Here is a 14,031-nt window from a genome sequence, read left to right on the forward strand (position 1 = left end):
ATAATTAAGTCGGTCTTCGATTATGGCGTACACTAAGGGTCTTTTGTAACCATTTTTTTTAAACAAACGTAATTTTTCATAATAGTTTTACATTTACTCCACATCCAGGATTTAGGATATGTTTTTAAATTTATATAAATGAATAGCAGTTTTTATATAAAACCTTTTTTTTAAAATATTTATGTAAAATTCATTTGAAAAAACACCAGCAATTCTAACTTTCATTCATGGGGATAAAGTGGATACTTTCACATGGTTAAGTGTAAGATTGTAGAAAAATGATCACTTTTACCAGTAGATTTTTCAGATAGATTCATATAATGGATTTAATTCATATTATTTATACACATTATGAAATCACAATTATAACAATAGAAATGATTTTCTGTCAAAGTTTAGCAGTTTTTGTACTGAAGCTGTTACATTATGATTAGAATGAAACCTAACAAGATGTTACAAAGAGAAAAGCTGCAGTCTTTATCATTTATTTAAATCATCTGTTTTTCTTATAATTCTACAAATTGAACGTAAACATCAGCTACTGACTGCAAGAGAACTGTGTGCCTGTGCTACATTGTTTGTCTCTCTCTCTCTGTGTGTGTGTGAGCAGGTCATTTTGCATTGCTGGCTGTGTGCCATTTCATTTCTGTCTGTGTGATCTGCAGTGTTTCGGATTTTGAGGATGAATTCTGTCCATTTCCTTAGCCAGACCATGAGTGTGACTTTTTTCAACATAAATCAAGAAACCTTTCCAATTTTTTTTCCACTTTAAAAAGTATGATGCCATCTGGACAAAGAGAACATTTCTTTTACATTTAGCCAACATCATTTGCGGGTTAAAGAGGTCTCATTGCTGTACTGCTGAACAAAGACTAAATATAAAATATTAACAGTCACAAAAAAGAAACACTTTAGTTGCATTTTGAAATATCTTCGAGCAGCAGTAACTTTTTTAATAATCATATCAGGTCCCGAGTTCCTTCAGATCCCCCACCCTGTCAGCTCTCTACCACCCTGTCGCATTAAAGACATACAAATCCCCTGAAACATCACTTCAAAAATCAATGATGTCAGTACCACAGAAAATGTCGAGTAAATGCAGTTGTGTGACACTATGAAGGACAGTTGAAAGACTTGTTTCAAGTAAGCTTTAATGTGCTCCTGTGGGACCGAGTCTTTTCTCTCACAGATGTACAGTACCATGTTCACAGAAAGCAGGTTGAGATGGGTTCACTTCAGCATATGAGTCTCATCCAGAAAGCCGTAACAAAACAATAATAACAATAAAAAATGAAATCTGTGGTGGAAACAAAAGTGTCTGCATTTGATCACAGCTTTACCCTTCAGTCATTTCAGCCATTAAAGACTCTTCATCTTCCCTTAGAAGTGTGCAGTCTCTGCACAGCATTACAGTAATACAACATAGACAGCATTGCACATTTAACCTCGGATACTTCAGTACAAAAGTAGAAACGTACCAGTACGAGTGGTCTTCATCCTTCATCACCATCATCACGAATTACAAAACAAACTAGTTTTACAAAATAAAGTCATGCATTCTCTACAGTTAATACAACTTAAAGGCATAGAATGGCTTAATAAATAAATGTTTATGTTAAAGAGCTAATCTGGAATGAGAAGTCTACCAGGGCTGACCTGTTCATCATTCACACGCACATGACCTGTAGTCTCAGTCTCAGTGTGTTGTATGGAATGACTGTAAATACAATACAACACGTCTGCTCACGGTGAAAAAAAAATGAACGTGTGTTTCCTCAGCCACATGTCCGTTCAAAGCCCCATGCTGTTATTGTGTGTGAAAGACGTCTCTTCATCATTCATAACTTCACAACAGTAGTGTTTACATTCACCTGACAGCTTTGTGTGTGTGTGTGTGTGTGTGTGTGTGTGTGTGTGTGTGTGTGTGTGTGTGTGTGTGAGAAATGCACTGAAAACTTCAGACTGAAATTCAGAAACGGTGCGTCACACACACAGATGATGACATCATCGACACAACATACAGCTGTCAGACTTCAGGAGTCATTTCATGATCAGTTTTGTATGTAAAAAGCAGCGTCAAGATTCCTGAACATGAACAGCGTTGGGCTTTGAAATGACACGAGGGAGAGAAAACAATTCATTATTGACTGAGCAGTCCATTAAAAACAATAAGGGATCACAAAGTTAAAAAGAATAAATCTGTTAAAAGACCTAAAAATAAACAAACTCGATGAAATAAAAAGACGGACAGTATGTCAGATAGTTTGTTCTGTACACAAGCCTTCAGTGACTATACCAACACCTGCACACATCAGTAGACTGAGAGGTTTGTATGATACAGCAACCGTACGTGTGGGATTCCTTCCACAGAGTCCACCCTGAAGGGCTTTTCTTTATTATTGCAAGATGGTTGTAATAACCAGGTGTGTATGCGAGAGGTCAGGCGAGGGGGCTTGTGTTACTCTTCTCATCTTTTGCATTTGTCGTCTTTCGATCTCCACTAAACATTACAGCAGGAGCTTTAAACAGAAGCAGCTTCTCCACAGTCTTGGCTTACAACTTCAGCTCGTTGGCGATTTTCGAGGCGATGTTCTTGAAGGCGATGGACGTCCCCGAGATGCGTTTGAAGCGCACGCCGTTGAGAGAGAGGCGGGGCAGTTTGCACACCTCCATCTCCCACTGGACGAGGCTCTCCTGGCGGGCGTCGCCGTGGACGCAAAAGAGCAAGAAGCGCTCGCGCTGCTCGTAATCGCAGTTGTTGGCGTCCAGCACCTTGCGGATTTCTCTCATCATGTCGCCGGGCTCCATGGAGGACGTTGTCTTCATGCTCCAGGTGAAACGCAGCGATCTGGGCTTGGAGTCGCGAGCCTCCTCTTTGGGTTCGCCAGATCCGCTCCTAAACGGACAAGGGAAGAGCGGCGACAGAAATCAGGCACACACGACAGTTTTATCTCGCTGCTTTATAAACAAACGTGTTTAGCGTGAATAATCAAAGTCAGAATAAAAGGGTTTATTTCCTAAAAACATGAAACTGATGTGACACAGGTCACGCACAGCGTCACGTAATGTCAAGCTATGAAATGCCTTTTTGTCACAAATAAACGAACCCGTTGAGCGTGATTCAGTAACACATGACATCGATTACAACCAATTAAATCAATTCTGTGACACGGACAAATCATTTTTCTGTGGTTTGATGTTTTCAGAAGTAAAACGGTGGGCAAACATATTACTCTTTTGTTTCTGCTTCCCTGTAACAAACAGATGAATGTCCATTAAAACGACAAGTTCCAATAAAGAAAAGGAGTGTGGGGAGGTGACAGCTGTCCACAGAATAAACCAGAATCACATCACTGCCGTTCAATAATGAAGACATCAAGACAAACTGAACGCTAGAGAGGAATCGTCACAAGCTCACCTCAAGCTGTACGCCCGAGCGCGGGCATCGCCTTCAATCGGTAACCTTGAGAAAATATCAAGAGTTGAGAAAGAAAACCAGCAATACAACACAAACAGCACAAAACTACGACTGATGGTCAACATGACTGTCCGTTCATCTGAATTATGCTCTCGGCGTCATTAAACCTGCTTGCATTTCACGGGTTTCATTCCTTGTAAAGATTTTGACGCCCGCCTGCTCTCTAGTTTTTAGACACGTTGGTCATAATTCAATTTTACAACACAAACATTGACAGTTGTGTTACTTATTTCACTCTTTGCAAAAACTACTCTTCAGAAAAACGTAACCCTTATTGCTGACATCTGAAGTCTTCGTTCACTTAAACTGTATGTCAATGAAGCCAAAAATAAAAAGAATCTGTCCTTCCTACTGTGACAACTGGAGGAGGAGTTCACCACACACACACAAACACACACACACACACACACACAAACACGACTTCATCATCATCATCATCATCATCATCGAGGTCTGAGGGCCGTGCAGAGGTGAAACACACACACACACAAACACGGGTGACAGGAGTCTGTTTCTAACACAGTAGTAGGAACAGTAGTGATGACGTCATCATCAGTCTGCGGGCGTGCAGAGCAACAACACAATGGGGCGACAGGACTCTGAGGAGGATGTGAGGAACGTTTTCATTGTCCTACCATGTGTCTACAACACAAACAGCAGATTTACAATGTATCTGGAAAGTATTCACAGCGCTTTCCAAAATGGATTCAATTCATTATTTTCCTCAAAATTCTACGAACAATACCCCATAATGACAACGTGAAAGAAGTTTGTTTATAAAAAACGAAAAAGGCATCTGTACATAAGTATTCACAGCCTCACATACACTCAAAATTGAGCTCAGGTGCATCCTGTTTCTACTGATCTTCCTTGAGATGTTTCTACAGCTTGTTGGGAGTCCACCTGTGGTAAATTCAGCTGATTGGACATGATTTGGAACACACCTGTCTATATAAGGTCCCACAGTTAACAGTGCATGTCAGAGCACAAACCAAGGAAAAGGACAGAGGGAAGCCACTCCTCAGTAAAAGGCACATGACAGCCCTCCTGGAAATGCCAAAAGACACAAGAAGGACTCTCAGACCACGAGAAACAAAATTCTCTGGTCTGATGAAACAAAGATTGAACTCTTTGGCCTTGAATGGTAAGCATCATGTCTGGAGGAAACCAGGCACCGCTCTTCACCTGGCCTAAATCATCCCTGCAGTGAATGAAAACCTGCTCCAGAGCGCTCTGGACCTCACACTGGGGCGACGGTTCATCTTCCAACAGGACAATGACCCTAAGCACACAGCCAAGAGAACAAAGGAGTGGCTACAGGACAACTCTGTGAATGTCTTTGAGTGGCCCAGACTTGAACCCGATTGAACATCTCTGTAGAGATCTGCACAGACGCTCTCCATCCAACCTGATGGAGCTTGAGAGATCTTGCAAAGCCGAATGGGAGAAACGGCCCAAAAATAGGCGTGACAAGCTTGTAGCATCAAACTCAACAAGACTTGAGGCTGTAATTGGTGTCAAAGGTGCTTCAACAAAGTATTGAGCAAAGGCAGTAAATACTTATGTACAGGTGCTTTTTTCCTTTTTTATGTGTAATAAATTTGCAAAGATTTCAAACAAACTTCTTTCACGTTGTCATTATGGGGTATTGTTCGTAGATTTTTGAGAGAAATAATGAATTGAATCCGTTTTGGAATAAGGTTGTTACATGACAAAATGTGAAAAAGTGAAGCGCTGTGAATACTTTCCAGATGCACTTTATACAGACCTTTATATGTCCCAGAACTGAATTCTTCCAAATATCTTTCTCTGGGTTCAGCAAAACAAAGTCATTTAAACAGATTTGGACCTGAGGGTAATGATGGCAGTTTTGGTGGAGTATCGCTTTAAGAGTGTCCTTCACTACAGCAGTTATTTGTCATCTCGTGTGAGAGATTCGCTGTGCTGATGCTCTCACACTGACAGAACATCTATTCTTCACACAGCATCAGGATGAACCACCTCGTCTATTACCTCATGAATATGATATGGTACAATATGTAAAGTTCAAGTCCGGACATTGACAATATAAACCGTATTTCTTGTGTTAGGAGCGCTGTTGCGTGTGTTAACATGATGTCAGGTAGACTCGAGAGACACTGACCTGCGGGCAAACTTTGAGGTGAGTTTGCCGATGAAGCCAGACGAGGTTCCCCTGCGGGCCTGGGCCAGAGCGCCCGTGTCATGTGACAGCGTGGGCGAGGCGGGCGGCCCGTTGTAGGTGGCGCTGCGACGGTCTCGGAGCTGTGCCCCGTGGAAGGTGCTGCGGCTGGAGGTGCCGCGAGGAAAGCGGGTGCGGTCGGGTGTCATGCTGCTGATGCTGTGAGCTGATGGAGAGGCGGAGGGAGCCCTGGACACCGAGCTGCACACACACAACAGTGTCTCATCTTCTCATTTCAAAAAGGAAAACCTCCTGAGAACCCATTTGAGAAATCGGAACTAAAAGCACATTTCATGCGTCACGACAGGGTGAGCGAGTCACGCACCTCTTGTATTCGGCGTCGTCCTCGATGGGCGGCAATGGGGATTTGGTTGGATGGCCTGATGCGGACATGGACTTGACGTGGCGCGAGCGAGTGGACGCCGCAGCTGAGGACGCTCCAGGAGACACCGAAGAAGAACCACTCGCCGAGGTCGACATCTCAGTCAAACTGACAGAGACACACACATGAGAAGCAGACGTTATTCCTTTTCATTTTGCACACGATCAAAACATTCTCTCTGTGTGTATCGGACATTTTGAAACATCAAGAGCTAATAAATGAATCAAATCATGGAATGAAGTGCGAGACAGCTGGTGTGTGATGAGAATACATGTGTTTTCACCTGCTGTCTTTGCCGTTGGTGATGGCCGAGTGTACCGTACTGGAGCGCTCGCACACATACGTGTTTCTTCTGGTCATCCCTCCAGCAGCACTGTTCTGCGCAAACACACACACACGCACACACATGAAGCTGTATGCTGTCACACGGGTGTAACACACGTGATGATCCGTCCGTGACTCACCCCTGACGCTGTGGAGGATTTCCTGCGCTCTTGAGTCACCAGAGGTGAGGCGGGCACGTCTCCCTTTGAGCCGGAGGAGGACAGCTTGCATTCATCTTTCTTCTCTCCCTCCACGCTGTTGGCCTGAGAGCGTTTGGTGTAAGAGACTGCTGGAGGTATGGACGGAGCCACTGCGGGTCACATCACCGTATATCACTGATCACATTCCAGTCACATTCCACAGCAGACATGTAAAGCAACACCAAAGATTACAGGGAAAAAGATGAGGAGGACGGGAATGGTGTCTTGGATGTCTTGTGTTACCGTGATCACTGAATCGTCGTTGTTTCTGAGTGCTGGAGATGCTGCGCTGGACTTTGGAGTGTGCCGGTGAATGTGTGCTGCTGCTGCTGTTGTTCAGATCACTGCTGGGTCGTGACCTCTGACACAGGTTTGTGCTGGAAACCGATTCGCTCCCTTCAAACTACAATCACAGGACACACGAGTCACACACAGCCCAACTCCTCCTACGGTCACGCTTGCGATGATGCTCTTTTACCTCTGGAGGTTTTCTGCCCAGCAGGAGATACGTGGCCATGACCTCATCATACTTCTGATCCAATAGTGCTTCTGTGATGTCATCTTTAGGGAAACCCATAGTGATCATGAGCTCTGAAACGGCAGAAGACTCTGTCTGTCAATTACATGCATGTCATAATATACATATCTTATGCTAGTTTATATTACAAATATATTATCATGAACAGTGTTTATTCTGATTGTTATGATGCATTTGAGAGTATCCAGTATAATAAATGAGGATTCAGACCGATGCGTTTGGTGTCGCTGAAGTCAGCTTCAGGTTCGGTGTAGGGCTTCAGCTCCTCTTCCTCATGACCCACATTCATCCAGCGGTCCTTCATGATTTGCTGTGGATGACAATCACATCACATACACGCATCTCGGACACGAACAACTGCAGTGCACATAATAACATGACACCGGACTTATTTCATCACGATACATCTATAGATATGCTTTTCGGGAGGCAAAAAAAGGAAGAGAAAAGAAAAAAGGAATCTAAAGTAAAGGTCTCTTGTGATTTACATTAGTTTGTCCAATGAAAGAGATGCCCATCATCATCATCCTCTGAAGCGATGTTCATCTGAAGCTGTTCTATAAATGTATAAAGTGTCATTGTTTTGGAGCTGGGGTTTTGATCCAACTGACTAATATGATGCAGCACAAACAAAATCCAGCAGATGGCGGTAGACTCCAGAGGCATTATATTCACTTCACCGCTGACGTCACATGAAAAGTGTTGAATGTACACGGAAATATGTTTGGTATTAGCCAAAATGTCGTTTGTCAAGACAATAAGATGTTTTAAAAGTTATTCTTTAGCAATGCACCTCGAGAGCAAATGCACTTTGACATTTTTCCTTGAAAATATTTGAGTTCTGGCAAAGCCATATTGACCACACACAAACCATCATCTCAGTACAGTGACCACAGTTTAACCATGATATTTGTATCAATCTGCTTAATAAATTATGTTTCCTACACGTCTACTACAGTAAAACCATGATGGATATTCTTAAGGGTGTTTATGTGGACTTGATTCTTTTACTAGCAAATGTTTCATTCAGATTCAGTAATATTAGAAGGGTTTGATGTCATATATGACTCATTTTTATGATTTCACCTGGAGCTCCAGTGTGTGTGTGTGTGTTACCTCGAGACTGCCGCGTTTTCCAGGGTTCAGCACCAGGAGTTTCTTTAGCAGGTTTTCACAGTCTGTGGACATGTAAAAGGGAATGCGATACTTCCCTCTTAAAACTCTCTCTCTCAGCTCCTGCGCACACACACACATCAGTATCAGCCTTTCTGACGGCTTTATAACGGCCATGAAGCAAAAAAAATCACTGTAAGCTCATTTCACTGGCATAAGATTCTGTCTACACACAGCAGTCACAAACTCACTGCTTTCATATTTCTATTCTCTGTTCGTCTGTTTTAAACTTTATTGTAGGTTTGTCACTTGAAGAGTAACTATACGTCTGACATGAATCGCTCTAGTAAACCTTTATTTCTGACAGCGTCACCTTTAAATTCTGTCCATCAAAAGGAAGCGAGCCGCTGACAAGGGTGTAAAGGATGACTCCCAGACTCCAGACGTCCACCTCGGGTCCGTCGTACTTCTTCCCCTGAAAGAGTTCAGGAGCGGCGTACGGAGGACTTCCACAGAACGTGTCCAACTTACTGCCGATGGTGAACTCATTGCTGAAGCCGAAGTCAGCTATCTTTATATTCATGTCTGCATCCAGCAGCAGGTTCTCCGCCTTACACACGTGCACACACGAGCAGTGTAAGATTATTACACATCAATAAAACACAAATCAGATCAATGGGACACAGACTCACCTTCAGATCCCTGTGAACGATTCTCTTCTGATGACAATACTGCACTGCAGACACAATCTGAACATGACACACACACACACACACACACAGTGACCATTGCTTCTTTTAAAAGTGTGTCTTGATCAAATATGTTTTTCTTCCTGCCTGAGCAATAGCACATGAGGGGAACATCTAAAAGTCTGGGCAAATGAACATGGTTCCTACACTTTTACTACAGTAGAAGCATTGTTCATTTTCATCATAAGAGTGAGCGTTTTACCAGATAAGCCAAGTGGTACGACACGAAAGACTATTTCAATGTCTAAAGGCAAACACCGGACGAGCACAATGCTACTGTACGCAGCGCCGAGAACATCTAATGGTGCGTTCCCACCAGACGCGAATGAAGCGTTAAGCACGAGTTGTTTACATGTTAAGTCAATGTAAAGACGCCATTGAACTTCTGTGGCGTGATTCACATGAATGACGCGATTTGCGCGTGTTGAAAAATCGCAACTTCGCACCGCACAAACCAATCAGAAGCTTGCTCTAGAAGTGACGTGATCACGACGTAGCGAGCGAAGGCAAACAACTATTAAGGACAAAATCACCGTCGCTGTATGTGGATACCCAGAGCTGTACGATACATCTTCTTACTTTTACTTGCTTGAAAGAAAGTGAGTGAGGAGGTCGGACAATCTGGTAAATTGTAAAAAAATTGAGCTATATATACACGGTATATACACGTATTGAAGCCCCTGCCAAGACACGAATTTGAGTAATGAAGCGATTAAGCTCAGTGGGGGCGCCAGATTTTTATGGGTTTAAAGAGAACTGCCGTCCGAACATTTGGGTTTTTTCAGGATCTCATGATATGAATGAGTAAGTGTCGCTTACCTGTCGAAACTTGGCTCTGGCTTCCTTCTCCTTCATCCTCCCATGTGCAACTAAGTAGTCAAACACCTCACCTGACACACACACACACAGTCAGAAATCTATGGCTGTACGTGAACTTCACTAATATTCATGTGAAATATGTCAAAGTCTCACCTCCACTTGCATACTCCATAATTAAATAAAGCGTCTTATCTGTTTCAATGACTTCAAATAACTTCACTGAGAAAGAGAAACAGATTTACAGATCAAGTAATGTGTACAGACTATCAAGAATACAAATATGAACTACAATTACTTTCAGCAAACTCTGATTGTTTATTTGCTTCTTTTTCAACAAGTTTTTATTTGATTTAAAAATGTCACTGGTTTGAGAAACACGTGGTCCTGAGCAGAGTTTTTGCTGCTTGTGACGCAGAAATGCAACACTGATCTGAAGTCTGTCTGTCTGGAGCACGTGCCATCACGTCACAGAGAGTCGCGCCACTGGAGCAGTTTTTCACAGCAATAGTGAGTGAGCACTCATGCATGAGAACACAGACTTGACCAGCACACACAACACCTTGTTATTCAAAGTTTGGATCAATAAACTCATATTTTAAAATGCCTTCCAATGTGACTGAAGGTCTAATGAATTGAAAATAAACACAGAACATTTAACAATCATTGTGCGGTGTATGAAATATAATCTATGAAAGAGACTAATAGCGTTTAGGAAAGCGATGGACTGCTGCAATGCCTTTATTATTCAGCAGATATAGTCGACGTCTTCAAAACGTATCAGGAGGTGAACTCCGTAAAAACCCACATTACAACTTCCTCTCTCAGCCAATCAGAAACAAGAGCTCACGTGCATGCAGCCCAGCTCAGCCAATCAGGAGCCAGAGGCCACACACGTGCAGTCTACAAGGTTCAGGAGTCCTATATAATCGATTTAAAGGTAAAAACGGACTGTGTGGTGTAGAAAGAGCTGAGCTAGACAGAGCTGAAGCATCTGAATTCCATTAGTGATACACATCATCCTGTTTACATCACATACCAACAGAGAGACGGAGAGAGAGAAGTGCCGTGTCATGGACGAAATTGAGCCGTGAGAAGGAGAAGTAAAGGGCAGAAATGTGATGTCAGCTGAAACGAGCCAATTTATGGATACTTGTCTAAAAACCTCTGAAATGCTGTTTGGTTTTATATCGCTCAATATCACATGAAGGGTGAACTTGGGTGACAATGAGTTACATCATTTCAAGTATTGGCCTATTTTTTAATAAACATGCTTCATTTATAAAGAATAAAGAAAGAAAAAGTAGTTTTTTGGAGGCCCATTGACCTGAAGGGGATTTGAACTATTAGATGAATTGGGCCACTTCTGGCAGATATGACTTCTAATGCATTATATTACTGTTCATCATGTCAACAATAGTTGATTCCACACAAAGGTATAAAGCCTGGCACCAACTACAGTCATCCATGATGAACTTTTGTTAGGCATGTCACATGTGAAGAGATTTACACATGAGAGTTTCAGAGAAAAATGTCTGATGAGAAATATAAGATCTGTTGTATTTGAGAATGAATATCTGTTCGCTGGCTTACCGATATTCGGATGACTTAAAACCTTCATAATCCTCACTTCCCGAAAGAGCTGCAGGGAAAAGAGAGAGAGAGAACAGGAAGAAATGTGACGCATTCATCTGTACAGTCATAGACAGTATATACTAGTATTTGACAGCACAGCAGTATTATTATTATTATTATTATGTACACTTAGCATCCTCATCGTTGTCATGATGTAAATATATATATTTCTGTCCAAACATAAAGGCCAAGTTCATTTCTGTTTTATACCCCATGCAGATAAAGTCTAGAGTCTTTTCTTCGTAAATCTGCTCCTGTAAGTGTTTCTTGGGTTCAGTACAACGTCTTTGAGACAAACGTCACCGCTGACTGATGGCTGGGTTAGAGAAAACGTGTAGGAATGAAGAATGTGAATCATCACAATTGATCTCAGAATACACCAGTGTGGTCGATGTGATGCGCATGAGGACTTAAAGTGATGGTTTTCATTTCTATCTAATGATCTGTGAATGAGGAGGTGAGGATGATGTCTTCTGTGTTTAAGAGAGAATAAACGGTGAAGATTTGTTGTTAGCACATACCCAGGACACACACCGGTGGTCTATTTATAGCAAGATTTCTAAAATTATCCACGGTGACATTCCACAAGCACAAGCGTGTCACTTCCTACAGTACACACTTGTATATTATTGGCTATCTGGTCCAGATTTTCCTACATTGAACATTTTTGGAGGCCAATTTATTTGATCATTGAATGTGATTTATGAGCAATGTAGATGTCCGCAGGAAAGAGCGAGCAGAGAGCCTGTGACAAGGATCCACTCGACATTAAAGTTTTCATTGAATGTTGCAGTGTTTGTTATAAATAGCTCATCAGTGTGGGTCGTTCACTTTTTCTAATTCATGTGCCCTCGTAATCTTGAATCAAATTCTGAAAAATGCTCTTCCGCCCTCCAGCGGCTATCCGTCTCAGATGACGTCAGTCAGACGGCTTGGGCAGGGCCGGTAACTCCTCCCCTTTAACGGTCAGTGTGCTGCTAGCAATGCCTCATAGGACAACGTGTAGTGAATTACCTATAAATCAGTTAGTATAGAGATGCGAAACCAAACACAAATTAGTTAGCAGCTAGCTTACAACACATCTCTACTGCTGACAATTCAATTCAACTGAATAAGAACTGTTATACCGAAGACCAATTGTGATCAAAACAATTCAGATCAGAGATTGAAACGGACTTTCTTCTAAAGAAAGTGTGAGGATTCATCAGGCAGTATGGCATGTTGGTTAATGAACAGTCCAGAGCAAAAGTGAAGAAGCTGCAGTACTACACATACAGTAAAGCTTGACAAACGCACGACCACAGGAAACAAAACTGCACAGGTCGAGGGGGAAAACCCTTGGGAGAGAGCAGACTCGAGCTGGAGTAAAGCACTCTGCCTTTTTAATCCATTGCACAGACTTCACTGGGATATAATAAGAACACTACAGACGACAAACACTGCTTTTAACCAGGGATGGCTCTTTCAATAAAATCATATTCGAATATCCGAGCGAATAATACGTTAATAACAACCTCCTTTTTGACCTTTTTATTTGGGTCACTATTTCACATCAGCTTATAATTATAATAAAAATTCATGACGCACTAAAATTATATCCTGTATACGTATTTTTTAAGTGGAAAAAATTTGGAAACGTTGGAGAAACAATGTATTAAAACAGCACGGAGCAAACGAAAAAAACACAACATACACAAATCATACAAAACAGATCATGGTTATCATGTTTATTTTGTTTACGTGTTCTTGATAAGAAAACAAGCATAAAGGCATATTTTACCAAAAAACATAAAAACGCCCGCGCGAACTCCAGCTAGAAACGTATTTACAATCTATAACTTGAAGGTGACGACCCCATCGAAGTCCTTAGGAGGAAAACACACGCTTTTAGGGTATGGAAAAGGGTTCCAGTCTTACTGGAAAGCCAAAAATTGTTTCATGCCTCAAACTTAAATATGCAGTAGTTGATGTATTTTTAACAAACGAACATGAATTTAAGAAGAACAACTGCTCTAAAGTTATGTTGTGGTAATAAATCAAATAAATGTTAATCATTTAATATTACGTTGATATTTTTATACCTAATGTATTAAGTAATGTTAACGAATTTTACACGTTTTAAGGAACGAGTCTTCTGCAGCGAATCGTGTGTTAACTTTCGAATATTCGACTAGTCGTGCACACCCCTACTTCACCAAACACAGAGGTTCTGACAGCAGAACCCCAGACACATCATCACTGCTATGATACCTTCAAATACTAAATATTGATACGTTTAACACATTGTATGTGCTGTGTTTGATAAAGAATGGTATTCATCATGAGACTGCTTCATTTATTTTTGTTGATCTTTAATTGATTCAGACCTTACGAACAAATCCACAATAATGTCATGAAGAAAATAAAATGATATCTCACCTTCTGTAGACTGGTGGGATTGAGTTGTGTTTTATCAATGATCTTCACAGCCACCTGAAAAACACAAACATTACATGAATGCATTTGCCGGATGATTTTATGAACTAAGGTTTACGTTTGATCAGTACATGAGAGCCGAGCTCCACATGTATCTGATGACTGTAGATCTTCACATTAT

At 41.6% G+C, this 14,031-nt stretch overlaps 1 protein-coding gene across 3 annotated transcripts in view; it reads right to left on the reverse strand.

The window, feature by feature from the left end:
• Positions 1-1,131: 1,131 nt before the first annotated feature.
• Positions 1,132-14,031, reverse strand: part of mark1 (MAP/microtubule affinity-regulating kinase 1) — a 30,877-nt gene continuing 17,977 nt past the window's right edge. For 2 of the 3 annotated variants that reach the window (XM_079471665.1, XM_079471667.1), the window contains exons 3-18: positions 13,854-13,907; positions 11,394-11,442; positions 9,957-10,022; positions 9,804-9,874; positions 8,928-8,984; positions 8,609-8,845; positions 8,239-8,358; positions 7,333-7,432; positions 7,063-7,175; positions 6,828-6,987; positions 6,525-6,694; positions 6,344-6,438; positions 6,004-6,168; positions 5,622-5,879; positions 3,419-3,463; positions 1,132-2,896 (exon numbers count right to left, since the gene is read on the reverse strand). In XM_079471665.1, the coding sequence (XP_079327791.1) occupies positions 2,554-2,896; positions 3,419-3,463; positions 5,622-5,879; positions 6,004-6,168; positions 6,344-6,438; positions 6,525-6,694; positions 6,828-6,987; positions 7,063-7,175; positions 7,333-7,432; positions 8,239-8,358; positions 8,609-8,845; positions 8,928-8,984; positions 9,804-9,874; positions 9,957-10,022; positions 11,394-11,442; positions 13,854-13,907 (2,103 nt within the window). In that variant the 3' untranslated portion in view covers positions 1,132-2,553. The remainder of the gene's footprint in view (positions 2,897-3,418; positions 3,464-5,621; positions 5,880-6,003; positions 6,169-6,343; positions 6,439-6,524; positions 6,695-6,827; positions 6,988-7,062; positions 7,176-7,332; positions 7,433-8,238; positions 8,359-8,608; positions 8,846-8,927; positions 8,985-9,803; positions 9,875-9,956; positions 10,023-11,393; positions 11,443-13,853; positions 13,908-14,031) is intronic. The other variant, XM_079471666.1, reaches the window with a different exon arrangement.

The sequence above is a fragment of the Barbatula barbatula genome, assembly GCF_947034865.1.
Source record: "Barbatula barbatula genome assembly, chromosome: 13".
NCBI classification, from domain to species: domain Eukaryota; kingdom Metazoa; phylum Chordata; class Actinopteri; order Cypriniformes; family Nemacheilidae; genus Barbatula; species Barbatula barbatula.